General features: G+C 47.1%; 1 protein-coding gene across 1 annotated transcript in view; it reads right to left on the reverse strand.

Annotated features, from left to right (window-relative positions):
* CUBN (cubilin) overlaps positions 1 to 14,437 on the reverse strand; it is a 729,033-nt gene that overhangs the window by 195,989 nt on the left and 518,607 nt on the right. The window contains exon 46 of the mRNA XM_063921523.1: positions 10,368 to 10,508. Within this exon, the coding sequence (XP_063777593.1) occupies positions 10,368 to 10,508 (141 nt within the window). The remainder of the gene's footprint in view (positions 1 to 10,367; positions 10,509 to 14,437) is intronic.

Consider the following 14,437-nt stretch of genomic DNA (forward strand, 5'->3'; position numbering starts at 1 on the left):
TATATCGCCAATTTATGCCCCCCTTCTCTTTAACCCTGTTTCTGTAGTGCAGGGGAGAGTGGGAGCCTTCCTCACCAGCGGAGCTGGTCAGGAAAATGGCGCTGAGTGCTGAGGAGAATAAGCTCCGCCCCTTTCACGGCGGGCTTTTCTCCCGGTTATTAGGAAAACTGGCCTGGGTTAAATACATACATATAGCCTTAATGGCTATATGTGATGTATTTATTTGCCAAATAGGTATTTATATTGCTGCCCAGGGCGCCCCCAGCAGCGCCCTGCACCCTCCGTGACCGTGTCAGTGAGCCGTGTAGCAACAATGGCGCACAGCTGCAGTGCTGTGCGCTACCTCTCTGAAGACTGTGAAGTCTTCTGCCGCCTGTTTCCGGACCTCCGTTCCGCCGTCTTTCTTCAGCGTCTGTAAGGGGGATCGGCGGCGCGGCTCCGGGACGAACCCCAGGCTGACCTGTGTTCCGACTCCCTCTGGAGCTCAGTGTCCAGTAGCCTAAAACTTCAATCCTCCTGCACGCAGGTGAGTTGCAAGTCTCTCCCCTAAGTCCCTCGTTGCAGTGATCCTGTCGCCAGCAGGAATCACTGATTAGAAACCTAAAAAAAAAAAACTTTACTAAACAGCTCCTTAAGAGAGCCATCCAGTTTGCACCCTTCTCGGACGGGCACAAAAACCTAACTGAGGCTTGGAGGAGGGTCATAGGGGGAGGAGCCAGTACACACCATGTGACCTAAAAAGCTTTTTAGATGTGCCCTGTCTCCTGCGGAGCCCGCTATTCCCCATGGTCCTGACGGAGTCCCCAGCATCCACTAGGACGTTAGAGAAAAGTGTTTTCCTATTGATTGCTATCATTTCCTTCAGTTTCTGTTCATTTTATTTTTTTTAGGTAGAACTGCAGCTAATTACGTTACAGAACACATAAAAAAGGATAAAGTGCTTATTTGCGGCTATAGGAGATGATAGTTCAATAGTGGAAAAAGAGATGAGCATTACAATAACAGCTACTAGACACGTCAAGTTCTTGGCTTAGTAATTACAAATGTGACAGAGTGTCAGAAATACAGTAAGTGTGGGTGACCATTAGTCCAGGTGTTTTAGTATAAAGACAGAGGAAGACACATGTCACACAATGATGGAGGTGTTAGATTTTTGTAAGGCAGACTTTGTAGAGATAGGAAAATGTGCATGAATTTGGCAGAGTGGATATATTTTAGCAGAACGTTGGAGCAGTGGGAAATGATACGGAACACGCTCTTATGAGCAACAGACCTTAGTGTCAGACAGTTTAGAAATACATCAAGAAATAAAGTCAATCTGGTTCCCAAAGGGGGTAAGAAGCACAGATAAAAAAAACAAAAAGTGTTACTTTTGGGCCTTATAAACAGACCCAGAAGACTGAAGATAAAGCTGTATATCTGGTAGAAGGAGACCAAGGGGCATATCCATCATCAAAAAATAGTGCGATGAGAATTTTTAGTTTTCAATTCTCAATGTATTCTTTCACAATTTGTTCACTATTCATTATGCCCCCATCATTACATTATCACTACCGAAAAACTGGTCTTTCTGAGAAGACAGTTTTTTAAAAAGTGATAACTTTCCCCTCTGCAGCCACGGCACCCCTCTGCCGGCACCTTGTTCCTGTGTGTCCGGCTGCAGCCACGGCCCACTCCGTACCTTGTTCCTGTATACGACTAATACTTGCCTACTCTCTCAGAATGGCTGAGAGGCTCCCGAAAATCGGGTGGCGTTACCGGCCTCCTGGAACAGTGGGCAAGTCTCCTGATCGGACGCCCTTCCCCCGCAGATTCCTCGATCCGGGGGTTCGATGACGTGATTTGCACTGAATTGTGTCAACATGGCCTCGCCCCCCTGCCTCACAATGCCGGTAATCACCGCACTGTGTTGTGGGGGTGGGGCTACAATGACGTGATCACCCTGTCATGCATTCTGACCCAACCCTATTCGGCATCATGTCCCCGTCACCCCCCTTGCCATGCCCCCCATTCAGCAACATGACCCCCCGCTGCGCCGACCAGACCAGAGGGGTCAGCCAGAATGTCGGCATGTGTGGTTCGCGCCCCCCCTCCCACCGCCACGTTGTTCCTGTGCCACCCCCCTCTGCTGCATGAGCAGCTTGTAAAAAGATTTGGGGGCTGTTCGCCATCTCAGGATGGTGAACAGTTTCACCTTCAAACTCCAAAAATAAAGCATTTTCAGAGTTTGATGAAAGTCACAATATCTACAGCCCCATACTTTAGTAGGGAGTTTAGAAATTGTGACAAAGGATAATGAATATGCCCCCAAGAAAGAAATTAAAGGGGACAATGTTTTTTAGATATTGACGTATAAAAAGTATAACAAAAGGAGGCATTGTAATGCTGGGTGGTATATTTACTAAAAGTCGATTTGGGTCAATATATGTTGATTTTTTTATGATTTTTGATAAGACTTTCTGTTTCAGGGTCTAAATTATACATTTGCTAACAGATGATTTTTGGCATCCTTTAAAAAAAAAACGTCAAAAATCATCTGTTAGTAAATGTGGGATTTAGGGGTATATTTACTAAAAGTTGATCTGGGTCGATTTTTGGACGATGTTTGGTCGATTTTGTATTTCAGGGTCTAAATCCCACATTTACTAACTAATGATTTTTGACATATTTCTGGAGAAGGGTCTGGGAGACCAGTGAGCAGGCACGGCGCTAACCGCTCAGCAGAGCCTGTTGCTGCAAGTGTCGGCTGCCACTGCGCCTGTCACATGAAATTCAGCGGCGCCGGCAGCCAGAGGCGGATTGGCCATAGGGTTTGCAGGGAAGATTCCCGGTGGGCCGATGCACCCGTGGGGCCTGTTTTGTTTGAGGACATGTGGTCCTTTTTATAGACATAATGAATAAGATGCAAAATAATTTGCATATATGAAAATTACTGCCACTTAGCCTGTGATTGCAGATGATCTAGTGTATGCTCTATCTGCCTGCTTGGCTGACCTATAAGATTGAGTGAATAGCAATATTGGAATATGGTTGGTGTAATAAGCAAGAAAATATATCTTTCTAAAGCATGATATAGTTTCCTAAATTCTGAAGGTGTACCATATAATGTGCTAATAATATTTAATTTTATTTATTTTTAACTTCCCCCTTGATGCTAGACATGCCCACTATCTGGAAAGTCTTGGGGGGAGGGTGCTGCTGCCATGGCCCATGGCTAGACCTTACACCTCTGGTGCTGCCCATGTGGGGCCACTAGTACAAATTTTTCCAGGGCCGCTTTTTGTACCCAATCCGCCCCTGCCGGCAGCACAGGGAAGGAGAGGGAGAGGGGGGTGCTTACATGACTGTGTGAGAGAGCAGCACTAGCAGCAGTGGGGGAAGTCCCTGGAACTCACTGCGGGGCCGAGCCCGAGCCTCTCCACCTTGATCTCAGTAGTAGGAGCAGAAGAGCATGTGCCGAGCTGTGATTGGAAGAGCTCGGCACATGCTGATTAGAAGAGCCCCTGATTGGAGGCGACTGTCACATGCTCCTCTGACCCATGGAACACGGCGAACTCACAGCATGGACACTGTGAGTATTCAGCCTGTCTCCTCTGTCTTCACAGTAACTGCTCCTATCTCTGTAGCTCCTGCCTGTCCTCTCCTCTTCTCTATGCAGCATGTCTGTCACTGTAGAGTCTGTGCCCAGTAACTCCCCCCCCCCCCTCTCCCCAGAATCTGCCCCCCTCCCCAGAATCTGCCTTACCTCCTCTCTCTTCCCAGCATCTGCCTCCCCCCTCTCCCTAGCATCTGCCCCCCCTCTCCCTAGCATCTGTCTCCCCCCCCTCCTCTATCTGCCTTTCATCTGCCCCCCCCCCCCCCCCCCTCTCTCTGCCCAGCTTCCGTCCCCCTTCCTCTCTCTGCCTGGCATCTGCCTCCCCTCCTCTCTCTGTCCAGCATCTGTCCCCCTCCTCTCTCTGCCCAGTATCTGCCTCCCCTCCTCTCTATGCCCAGTGTCTCCCAACCCCCACTCCCCAGCATCTGCCTCCACTCTCTCTCTGTCCAGCATCTGTCTCTCTTCCTCTCTCTGTCCAGCATCTGCCTCCCCTCCTCTCTCTGTCCAGCATCTGCCTCCCCTCCTCTCTCTGTCCAGCATCTGCCTCCCCTCCTCTCTCTGTCCAGCATCTGCCTCCCCTCCTCTCTCTGTCCAGCATCTGTCTCTCTTCCTCTCTCTGCCCAGTATCTGCCTCCCCTCCTCTCTCTGCCCAGCATCTCCCCCCCCCCCCCACTCCACAGCATCTGCCTCCACTCTCTCTCTCTACAGTATCTGTCCCCCATCCTCTCTCTGCCCAGCATCTGTCTCCCCCATCTCTTTGCCCAGCATATGGCTATCCCACCCTCTGTCTGCCCAGCGTCTGTTCCCCCCCCATCTCTCTGCCTAGCATCTGGCTGCCAACTTCCCCCCCTCTGTCCAGAATGTGGTTACTTTCCCATTTCTCTGCCCAGCATCTGGCTGTCCTACCCTTTATCTACACTGCATCTGGCTGTCCTACCCTTTATCTACACTGCATCTGGCTGTCCTACCCTTTATCTACACTGCATCTGGCTGTCCTACCCTTTATCTACACTGCATCTGGCTGTCCTACCCTTTATCTACACTGCATCTGGCTGTCATACCCTTTATCTACACTGCATCTGGCTGTCCTACCCTTCATCTACACTGCATCTGGCTGTCCTACCCTTTATCTACACTGCATCTGGCTGTCCTAGCCTTCATCTACACTGCATCTGGCTGTCCTACCCTTTATCTACACTGCATCTGGCTGTCCTACCCTTCATCTACACTGCATCTGGCTGTCCTACCCTTCATCTACACTGCATCTGGCTGTCCTACCCTTTATCTACACTGCATCTGGCTGTCCTACCCTTTATCTACACTGCATCTGGCTGTCCTACCCTTCATCTACACTGCATCTGGCTGTCCTACCCTTTATCTACACTGCATCTGGCTGTCCTACCCTTTATCTACACTGCATCTGGCTGTCCTACCCTTTATCTACACTGCATCTGGCTGTCCTACCCTTCATCTACACTGCATCTGGCTGTCCTACCCTTCATCTACACTGCACCTGGCTGTCCTACCCTTTATCTACACTGCATCTGGCTGTCCTACCCTTTATCTACACTGCATCTGGCTGTCCTACCCTTTATCTACACTGCATCTGGCTGTCCTACCCTTCATCTACACTGCATCTGGCTGTCCTACCCTTCATCTACACTGCATCTGGCTGTCCTACCCTTCATCTACACTGCATCTGGCTGTCCTACCCTTTATCTACACTGCATCTGGCTGTCCTACCCTTTATCTACACTGCATCTGGCTGTCCTACCCATTATCTACACTGCATCTGGCTGTCCTACCCTTTATCTACACTGCATCTGGCTGTCCTACCCTTTATCTACACTGCATCTGGCTGTCCTACCCTTTATCTACACTGCATCTGGCTGTCCTACCCTTTTCTCTACCCAGTATCTATCTCCCATCCTGTCTCTGCCCAGCATCTGGATTCCTCCCTCCTCTCTTTGTCTCCTTGCACCCCAGCTATCATATCTGTACTCCATCTTCCTTCCACCATTTTCCAACAACCACTTTTCCCTTGTTCCCCTCACAACACACTGTTTCTCTTACCTTTCACCTTCTCCTGCCTCCCCTTTTTGTATTCCTGTTCTTCTCTTTTCACACAGCTTACGTCACTACTACTGTGGGCATTATGTGTATAAGGGACACTACTTTGGGCTTTTTGTATAAGGAACACAACTGTGTGTTGTAACATAAATAAGGGACACTGCTAGGTAGTGTAATGTGAATTAGGGGCACTATGTGTGGTGACATGTGAATAAGATTGTGCTACTGTGTTGTCTAATTGAATTGGGGTACTAAGCTGTAGCCACGCCCATTCCTTGTGAGACCACACCCCTTATTTGCGGCGCACGCCTTTAGCGTGCACTGTCTCTTTATTAAATATGGGAGGGCGCAAATTTCTATTTTGCTGGAGGGCGCTGAACACCCTAGCACCAGCCCTGCCAGTGAGCCTGACCTCAGTAGTGAGGAAATCAATAGAACACTGCTGACAAACAGAATGATAAAAGACATGAATTTACAAGATCCCCAGCAGCATAGATTTACAGTAGTGACATTGTTCTGTGACTAGGGGGTTTATTTATGAAGCGTTTTCAAGAACCCGGTGCGTCTGTTTTTGTTTATGCTCAAAATTTAAAAGGCTAATGAGTTTACTAGCAAGACACAGCTGGTAAAAGCATTGCCCTTTAAAATATCGGGCAAACACGCAAACAGAAGGGCGTGGTTTTAGAAAACAACACTTCGTAAAAAACCAGCATATTCACAAAGTTAGGGTAAGGTGGAGCCATAGATGCAGCTTATTTAAATTTCTCATACCGTTTGATAAAGTTTTAAATGTGTATAATATGTAAATGCATTCATTATGACTAAACAAAATAAAAATACCATAAACAAAAGAGAGCAGAATGCCGCCCCAACACTTCTATCCCCATGAGCTCGAGCCAGTGGCCTTTACACAAATCTGGGCTAAGATAAGCAATGCCCAGTGCTTAAAGTGGTCCTAGAGAGGTGGTGGAACTCACCCCCCCTCCCCACAGCGCCCATGTAATTAAAAAGGGCGTGGTCTCAAAAAGAAAGGGGCGTGGTCACACAATAGTAATAATGTCCACAGTAGTAGCACCCCATAATACACATAATGCCCACCGCAGTAGCGCTTCTTATACAATGCCCACAGTAGTAGTGCTCCTTATGCAATGTCCACTGTACTGGTAGTGCCCACGGGATCCGGATTGAAAGTCGACAGTAACTAGGTCGACAATGTCTAGGTCGACCACTATTGGTCGACAGTAACTAGGTCGACAGGGTGTCTAGGTCGACAGGGTCTTTAGGTCGACATGTTCTAGGTCGACATGTCAAAAGGTCGACATGAGTTTTTCACAATTTTTTTCTTTTTTTGAACCTTTTCATACTTAACGATCCACGTGGACTACGATTGGAACGGTAATCTGTGCCGAGCAAAGCGAAGGCACCATGCCCGAAGCATGGCGAGCGAAGCGTGCCATGCGAGGGGACGCGGTGCACTAATTGGGGTTCCCGGTCACTCTACGAAGAAAACGACATTAAAAACTCATGTCGACCTTTTGACCTGTCGACCTAGAACATGTCGACCTAAAGACCCTGTCGACCTAGACACCCTGTCGACCTAGTTACTGTCGACCAATAGTGGTCGACCTAGACATTGTCGACCTAGTTACTGTCGACTTTCAATACCACACCCAGTGCCCACAGTGGTAGTGCCCCTTATATAGACCCCATAGTAGTGGTGCCCCTTATGCAATGCCCGCAATAGTAGTACCCCTTATGTCCCCAGGAGTGATGCCCCTTATGAAGTGCCCCCTTTACAATGCCCTCATTAGTAGGGCCCCCAGTAGTAATGCCCTTAATGGTAATGCCCCTGTGTAGTATTGCCCCCAGTAGTAATGTTGCCTGTAGTAATGCCCCCAGTCGTTTAGCCCCCTGTAGTTTAGCCCTAGTAGTTATGCCCCCAGTGGTAATGCCCCTGCAGTTATGACCCCAGTAGTTTACCCCCCCTTTAGTTTAGCTTCCCAATGGTAATGCCCCAAGCAGTTTAGCCCTCATATAGTTTGACCCATGTAGTTTAGCACCCAGCAGTAATGCCCCCAGTAGTTTAGCCCCTGTAGTTATGCCACCAGTAGTTTAGCCCCCCTGTAGTTTGCCCTCAAGTAGTAATGCCACTGTAGTTATGCCCCCAGTAGTAATGCCCTCCTGTAGTTTGCCCCTTTGTAGTTTGCCCCCAGTAGTTAGCCCCTTTGTAGTTTGCCCCTAGAAGCTTGCCCCCTTGTAGTTTGCCCCCAGTAGCTTGCCCTCTTGTAGTTTGCCCCCTTGTAGTTTGCCCCCTTGTAGCTTGCCCCCTTGTAGCTTGCCCCCAGTAGCTTGCCCTCTTGTAGTTTGCCCCCTTGTAGCTTGCCCCTTGTAGCTTGCCCCCTTGTAGCTTGCCCCAGTAGTTTGCCCCCAGTAGCTTGCCCCCTTGCAGTTTGCCCCCTTGTAGTTGGCCCCCAGTAATAATGTCCCCCAGTAGTAATGCCCCCAGTAGATATGAGCCCCAGGAGTTTGCCCCCAGTAGATGCCACTCAGTAGTAATGCCCCCCAGTAGTTTGCCCCAGTAGATGACCCCCCAGTAGTAATGCCCCCCAGTAGTTTTCCCCCAGTAGATGCCCCCCCAGTAGTAATGCCCCCCAGTAGTTTTCCCCTAGTAGATGCCCCTTAGTAGTAATGCCCCCCAGTAGATGCGCCTCTACAAAGGAAAAAAAACAGACAAATCATGACGTCTCTCCCATAGCGCACAGTGACAGCGCCGGAAGCCGAAGCTCAATACTGAGCTCCTGCCTCCGGCTGCAGAGAGGGAGACGGGCGCCCACTGGTAACACAAGCTCAGCGGGCGCCCGTCATCTCCCTGCAGTGACGGGGACACATCTCCGGGCTAGGCGAGCCGGAGGAGGCGGAACAGCGCACTTTAACCCCTGGCAATGCCTTATATATTTATTAGTGTTAATGTAGTGCAATACATGAAAAGTATATGGTATACATGTGAATTTCAGGTCATTACCATTAGAACATGCAAAACTGTAAAATGCTGAATGCAGAAAAGATCTCACTCAACTATATTGTCAATTACACAAATAGAATGAATTCATGATATTTCTATAGGAAGATGAAAACAAGTTCAAAAGCAGAAATCTTTATTAGCAGCCGGTCCCCAATAGCGTTCTCCTGTCATCCAATCAGCTGCCAGAAGTGTTAGAAACACATATATTCTACATTCCCCATAATGTTGCACTATAGATAATATTTTGACACAAGGGGGTAAATTTACTAAGATGGAAGTTCTATTTAAGATGGAATATTGCCCATAGCAACCAATCAGATTCTACTTCCCATTTATCTAGCACTTTCTAGAAGATAATACCTGTAATCTGATGGTTGCTATTGGCAACATCCCATCTTAAATAGAACTCCCATCTTAGAAAATGTACCCCAAAGTCCAAAATTTAGTAACATATTTGCTCCCAATTTGTGGACACTCTTGCAGCAGTGGTGACTGTGAGTTGTGTACTGACTGCGTTGTCTCCTTCTATGCAATAGGTAGCACCTATCCTTGTGTATCAATGCCTATTTCCCTATAGAGTGTAAGCTTGCAAGCAGGGCCTTCCTACCTCTATGACTGTCTGTTATTACCCAGTTTTGCTTTATCACTTGTTCCAATTGTAAAGCGCAACGTAATTTGCTGAGCTATATAAGAAACGTAATAAATAATTCCGTGTCAGTGCTGGATCTGTGCGGCAGGTGCTAACCTTATTGTATACTCATAGAAGCAAGCAGCAAACAAAGCTATATTGACACCCAAGGACGACAACACAACCCACTGCAAAAATATATTGGGCGGGATGTACTAACAGCAAACAATGTGGTCAAACCTTAGAAAACTGCCAGAGCTTATAGACAATAGGCAACACCATCTATAGATGGCACTGCCTATAGAAGTCTATGGGCTTCATCCTCAGATTTTCCCTGAGAGTGATCCGAAGGATCCTTCTGTGCCCCCATGGTTTGTACGGGATCCGGTCTGAAGATCGACAGTGTCTAGGTCGACAATGTTTAGGTCGACCACTATAGGTCGACAGTCACTAGGTCGACATGGATGGAAGGTCGACAGGGTTTCTAGGTCGACGTGCTAGGTCGACAGGTCTAAAGGTCGACATGAGTTTTTTAATTGTTTTTTTTTTTCATACTTAACGATCCATGTGGACTACGATTGGAACGGTAAAGTGTGCCGAGCGAAGCGAAGGCACCATGCCCGAAGCATGGCGAGCGAAGCGAGCCATGCGAGGGGACGCGGTGCGCTAATTTGGGATCCCGGTCACTTTACGAAGAAAACGACACCCAAAAAAAAAAAATCCTCATGTCGACCTTTAGACCTGTCGACCTAGCACCCTGTCGACCTTCCATCCATGTCGACCTAGTGACTGTCGACCTATAGTGGTTGACCTAAACATTATCGACCTAGACACTGTCGATAAAACGAACCACACCCGGTTTGTACATGCGTAGGCCAACAGGACTATCGGGTTATAGGAAGATCTGTCTTTTGCATTCATATTTGCAATTATTCATGCACATGGTGTTAATAAACAATGTTATGTATGCGATATGTGTTGCGTGTGATGTATCGCATACAATATGCAATGCCCACTATATGTTTAATCAGCATTCATCCTTTATTTCTCACCTTCAACACTTGCATCATAGCTTAGTCGGAATCCCTTGGCGTTCTCAGATCTGTCGCTCACAAATTTCACATAAGCAAAACTGTCAGAGGTCCTCAATCCATCAGGTACGGTGGTGTTACAAAATATACCCAGTAGTTTCCCTATAACCGTATAAGAGCAACACATTTTTTATTTTAAATTAATTTACACAGTAGTTTTTGGTAGTTTTTTTTCTTTTTACAAACAGTTTAAAGCAGTGGTTCCCAAACTTTCTTGGATCACAGCACCCTATCGTGTCAGTGTTGTTTTCACAGCACCCCACCTAGACCCAAAATGTTTTATTGAGAAATTCAGCCAAAATTATGAAATTAAGTAAATTGTGCTGACCTGTCATCCTTAAGGGCCCCATATACTAGAACGATTATGCCCGATTTCAGCCCAATTCGGGCAGATATATTGGGCATTTTGGCTGTGTATATGATCCGGTCCGATCTGATGCGCGTTCCCGTGAGGGTCAGAACGGCTTCCCTAGATCGTTATAGTGCTGCACTCGTGATATGTCGGTTCCCGCAGGCATATGGAACCACTCCCGGGAAGCTCCCGGGAAATCACCTCCGACTTCAGCCTCAGACATATCGTTGTAGAGTATGGGGCCCTTTAGGGTTATGTGGTAGCTTCTGTCTGTACACACATTTTATGATTGGCAGCCACCAGCACTGGTTTTGCCTATTACATCTACCATAAATAATTTGATTTGATCCTTGGCCATCATCAGTGGCACCCCTGCAAGTACACTGTGGCACCCTTGGGTGCTATGACACTCAGTTCCGGAACCATTGGTTTAAAGTATTTGTAAGTAAAATCTATACTGTTATATTGAATTTAGCTGGTTTATTAACCAATGAGATGTAAATAAAATACTATTTTGAAAATGAAATGCAAATAATGACTTTACTTGTAGTGGATGTTTGTGTCTCTGCTTACTTATTGTCTATCACAGCAGAAATCACTGGCATCAATATTAATGTTTTATTCAAGAATCATGTTTGCTCATTTACAAGGTCAAGACACCATATTTTTTGTGCACATTGGGGGTAATTCCAAGTTGATCGCAGCAGGATTTTTTTTAGCAGTTGGGCAACACCATGGCCCTCATTCCGAGTTGTTCGCTCGCAAGCTGCTTTTAGCAGCTTTGCACACGCTAAGCCGCCGCCTACTGGGAGTGAATCTTAGCTTATCAAAATTGCGAACGAAAGATTAGCAGAATTGCGAATAGACACTTCTTAGCAGTTTCTGAGTAGCTCCACACTTACTCGGCATCTGCGATCAGTTCAGTCAGTTTCGTTCCTGGTTTGACGTCACAAACACACAAACACACCCAGCGTTCGCCCAGACACTCCCCCGTTTCTTCAGACACTCCCGCGTTTTTCCCAGAAACGGCAGCGTTTTTTCAAACACTCCCATAAAACGGCCAGTTTCCGCCCAGAAACACCCACTTCCTGTCAATCACACTCAGATCACCAGAACGAAGAAAAAACCTCGTAATGCCGTGAGTAAAATACCTAACTGCATAGCAAATTTACTTGGCGCAGTCGCACTGCGGACATTGCGCATGCGCATTAGCGACTAATCGCTCCGTTGCGAAAAAAAATAACGAGCGATCAACTCGGAATGACCACCTATGTGCACTGCAGGGGGGGCAGATGTAACATGTGCAGAGCGAGTTAGATTTGGGTGTGGTGTGTTCAATCTGCAATCTAATTTGCAGTGTAAAAATAAAGCTGCCAGTATTACCCTGCACAGAAATAAAATAACCCACCCAAATCTAAAGGCCCATACACACTTGACGATGCACACATCGTTAACGACCGTCGTTAACGACTTCCCTTGAACTTCCCTTGAACAGCTGAGCAAACGACATGAGCATACACACTACCAACGACCAAAGACCAAAGACCAACGACCAAAGACCAAAGACCATTCATCGTTGAAGCATCCAAGCTGAACAGTTTATTAAAATAATGAGCTAGGAACAGGGCTGGTGAACAGTGGCTTGGTCGTTGGTCGTTCACACCATACACATTCAACGACATCTCTGGTCGGTAACGACCATAGTGGAAATTGAGCATACATGCTCCACAGATAAGCGAGGGTCGTTAACGTCCCACGGGGCCGCGCATCGGTGGTCGTCGGATGCATACACACTTGACGATATAATGAGCGACGTCGTTAATGAGGGCTGAAACGAACGACGTCGCTCATTTTATCGTCAAGTGTGTATGGGCCTTAACTCTCTCTGCACATGTTATATCTGCCCCCCTGCAGTGCACATGGTTTTGACCAACTGCTAACAAAATTCCTGCTGCGATCAACTTGGAATTACCCCTATTAAGTGGGGCTGAGGGAAGGAGGAAACTAGCCGCCTAATAGCAGATGGCAAGTTAGGAGATACTCCTGAGCATACAGACCAGTTCCCCCTTATTCTGGCACTAGAGATTTGTTGATTCCAGTTCTAGGCACCTTGGACTAGCTGTATGGGCTGTGTGAATAAAGCTGGGTAGATTAATAATGCTGTTCCTCATGCAGGTTACTGGTAGCAACTGAGGCAGGCTGCAATTAAATATGCTGTGAAGCAATACTGGAGCAGGTTTTCTGGATAGCACTGGAGCAGAATACTGTGGAGTAATACTGGATCAGCTTTACTGGAGCAGATACTAAACTAGGAGCCAGGGTACTGATCATCAGAGAGAGATGTTATTCTGGCAAAGAGCAGCCAGCAGTTGCTGGTTTAAATTAGTGATGAGCGGGTTCAGTTCCTCGGGATCCGAACCCCCCCGAACTTCACCCATTTTACACGGTTCCGAGGCAGCCTCGGATCTTCCCGCCTTGCTCGGTTAACCCGAGCGCGCCCGAACGTCATCATCCCGCTGTCGGATTCTCGCGAGATTCGTATTCTATATAAGGAGCCGCGCGTTGCCGCCATTTTCACTCGTGCATTGGAGATGATAGCGAGAGGACGTGCAGCGTTCTCTCAGTTTCTGTGTTCAGTGTGCTGCAAATATCTGTGCTCAGTTTGCTGCAAATATCTGTGCTCAGTGTGCTGCAAATATCTGTGCTCAGTGTGCTTGCAAATATCTGTGCTCAGTGTGCTTGCAAATATCTGTGCTCAGTGTGCTTGCAAATATCTGTGCTCAGTGTGCTGAAAATATCTACGTTCTCTGCCTGAAAAACGCTTCATATCTGTGCTGCATTGTAGTATATAGTAGGAGGACAGTGCAGAATTTTGCTGACCACCAGTATATATCTAGCAGTACGGTACAGTAGTCCATTGCTCTACCTCTGTGTCGTCAAGTATACTATCCATCCATACCTGTGCTGCATTGTAGTATATAGTAGGAGGACAGTGCAGAATTTTGCTGACCACCAGTATATATCTAGCAGTATGGTACAGTAGTCCATTGCTCTACCTCTGTGTCGTCAAGTATACTATCCATCCATACCTGTGCTGCATTGTAGTATATAGTAGGAGGACAGTGCAGAATGTTGCTGTGACCACCAGTATATATATATAGCAGTAAGGTACAGTAGTCAACTGCTCTACCTCTGTGTCGTCAAGTATACTATGCATCCATACCTGTGCTGCCTTTTAGTTGTGCGCAGTATATAGTAGGAGGGGACAGTGCAGAATGTTGCTGTGACCACCAGTATATATATAGCAGTACGGTACAGTAGTCCACTGCTCTACCACTGTGTCGTCAAGTATACTATGCATCCATACCTGTGCTGCATTTTAGTTGTGCGCAGTATATAGTAGGAGGGGACAGTGCAGAATGTTGCTGTGACCACCAGTATATATATAGCAGTACGGTACAGTAGTCCACTCCTCTACCTCTGTGTCGTCAAGTATACTATGCATCCATACCTGTGCTGCATTTTAGTTGTGCGCAGTATATAGTAGGAGGGGACAGTGCAGAATGTTGCTGTGACCACCAGTATATATATATATAGCAGTACGGTACAGTAGTCCACTGCTCTACCTCTGTGTCGTCAAGTATACTATGCATCCATACCTGTGCTGCATTTTAGTTGT

This window comes from Pseudophryne corroboree, chromosome 5 (genome assembly GCF_028390025.1).
Source record: "Pseudophryne corroboree isolate aPseCor3 chromosome 5, aPseCor3.hap2, whole genome shotgun sequence".
NCBI lineage: Eukaryota > Metazoa > Chordata > Amphibia > Anura > Myobatrachidae > Pseudophryne > Pseudophryne corroboree.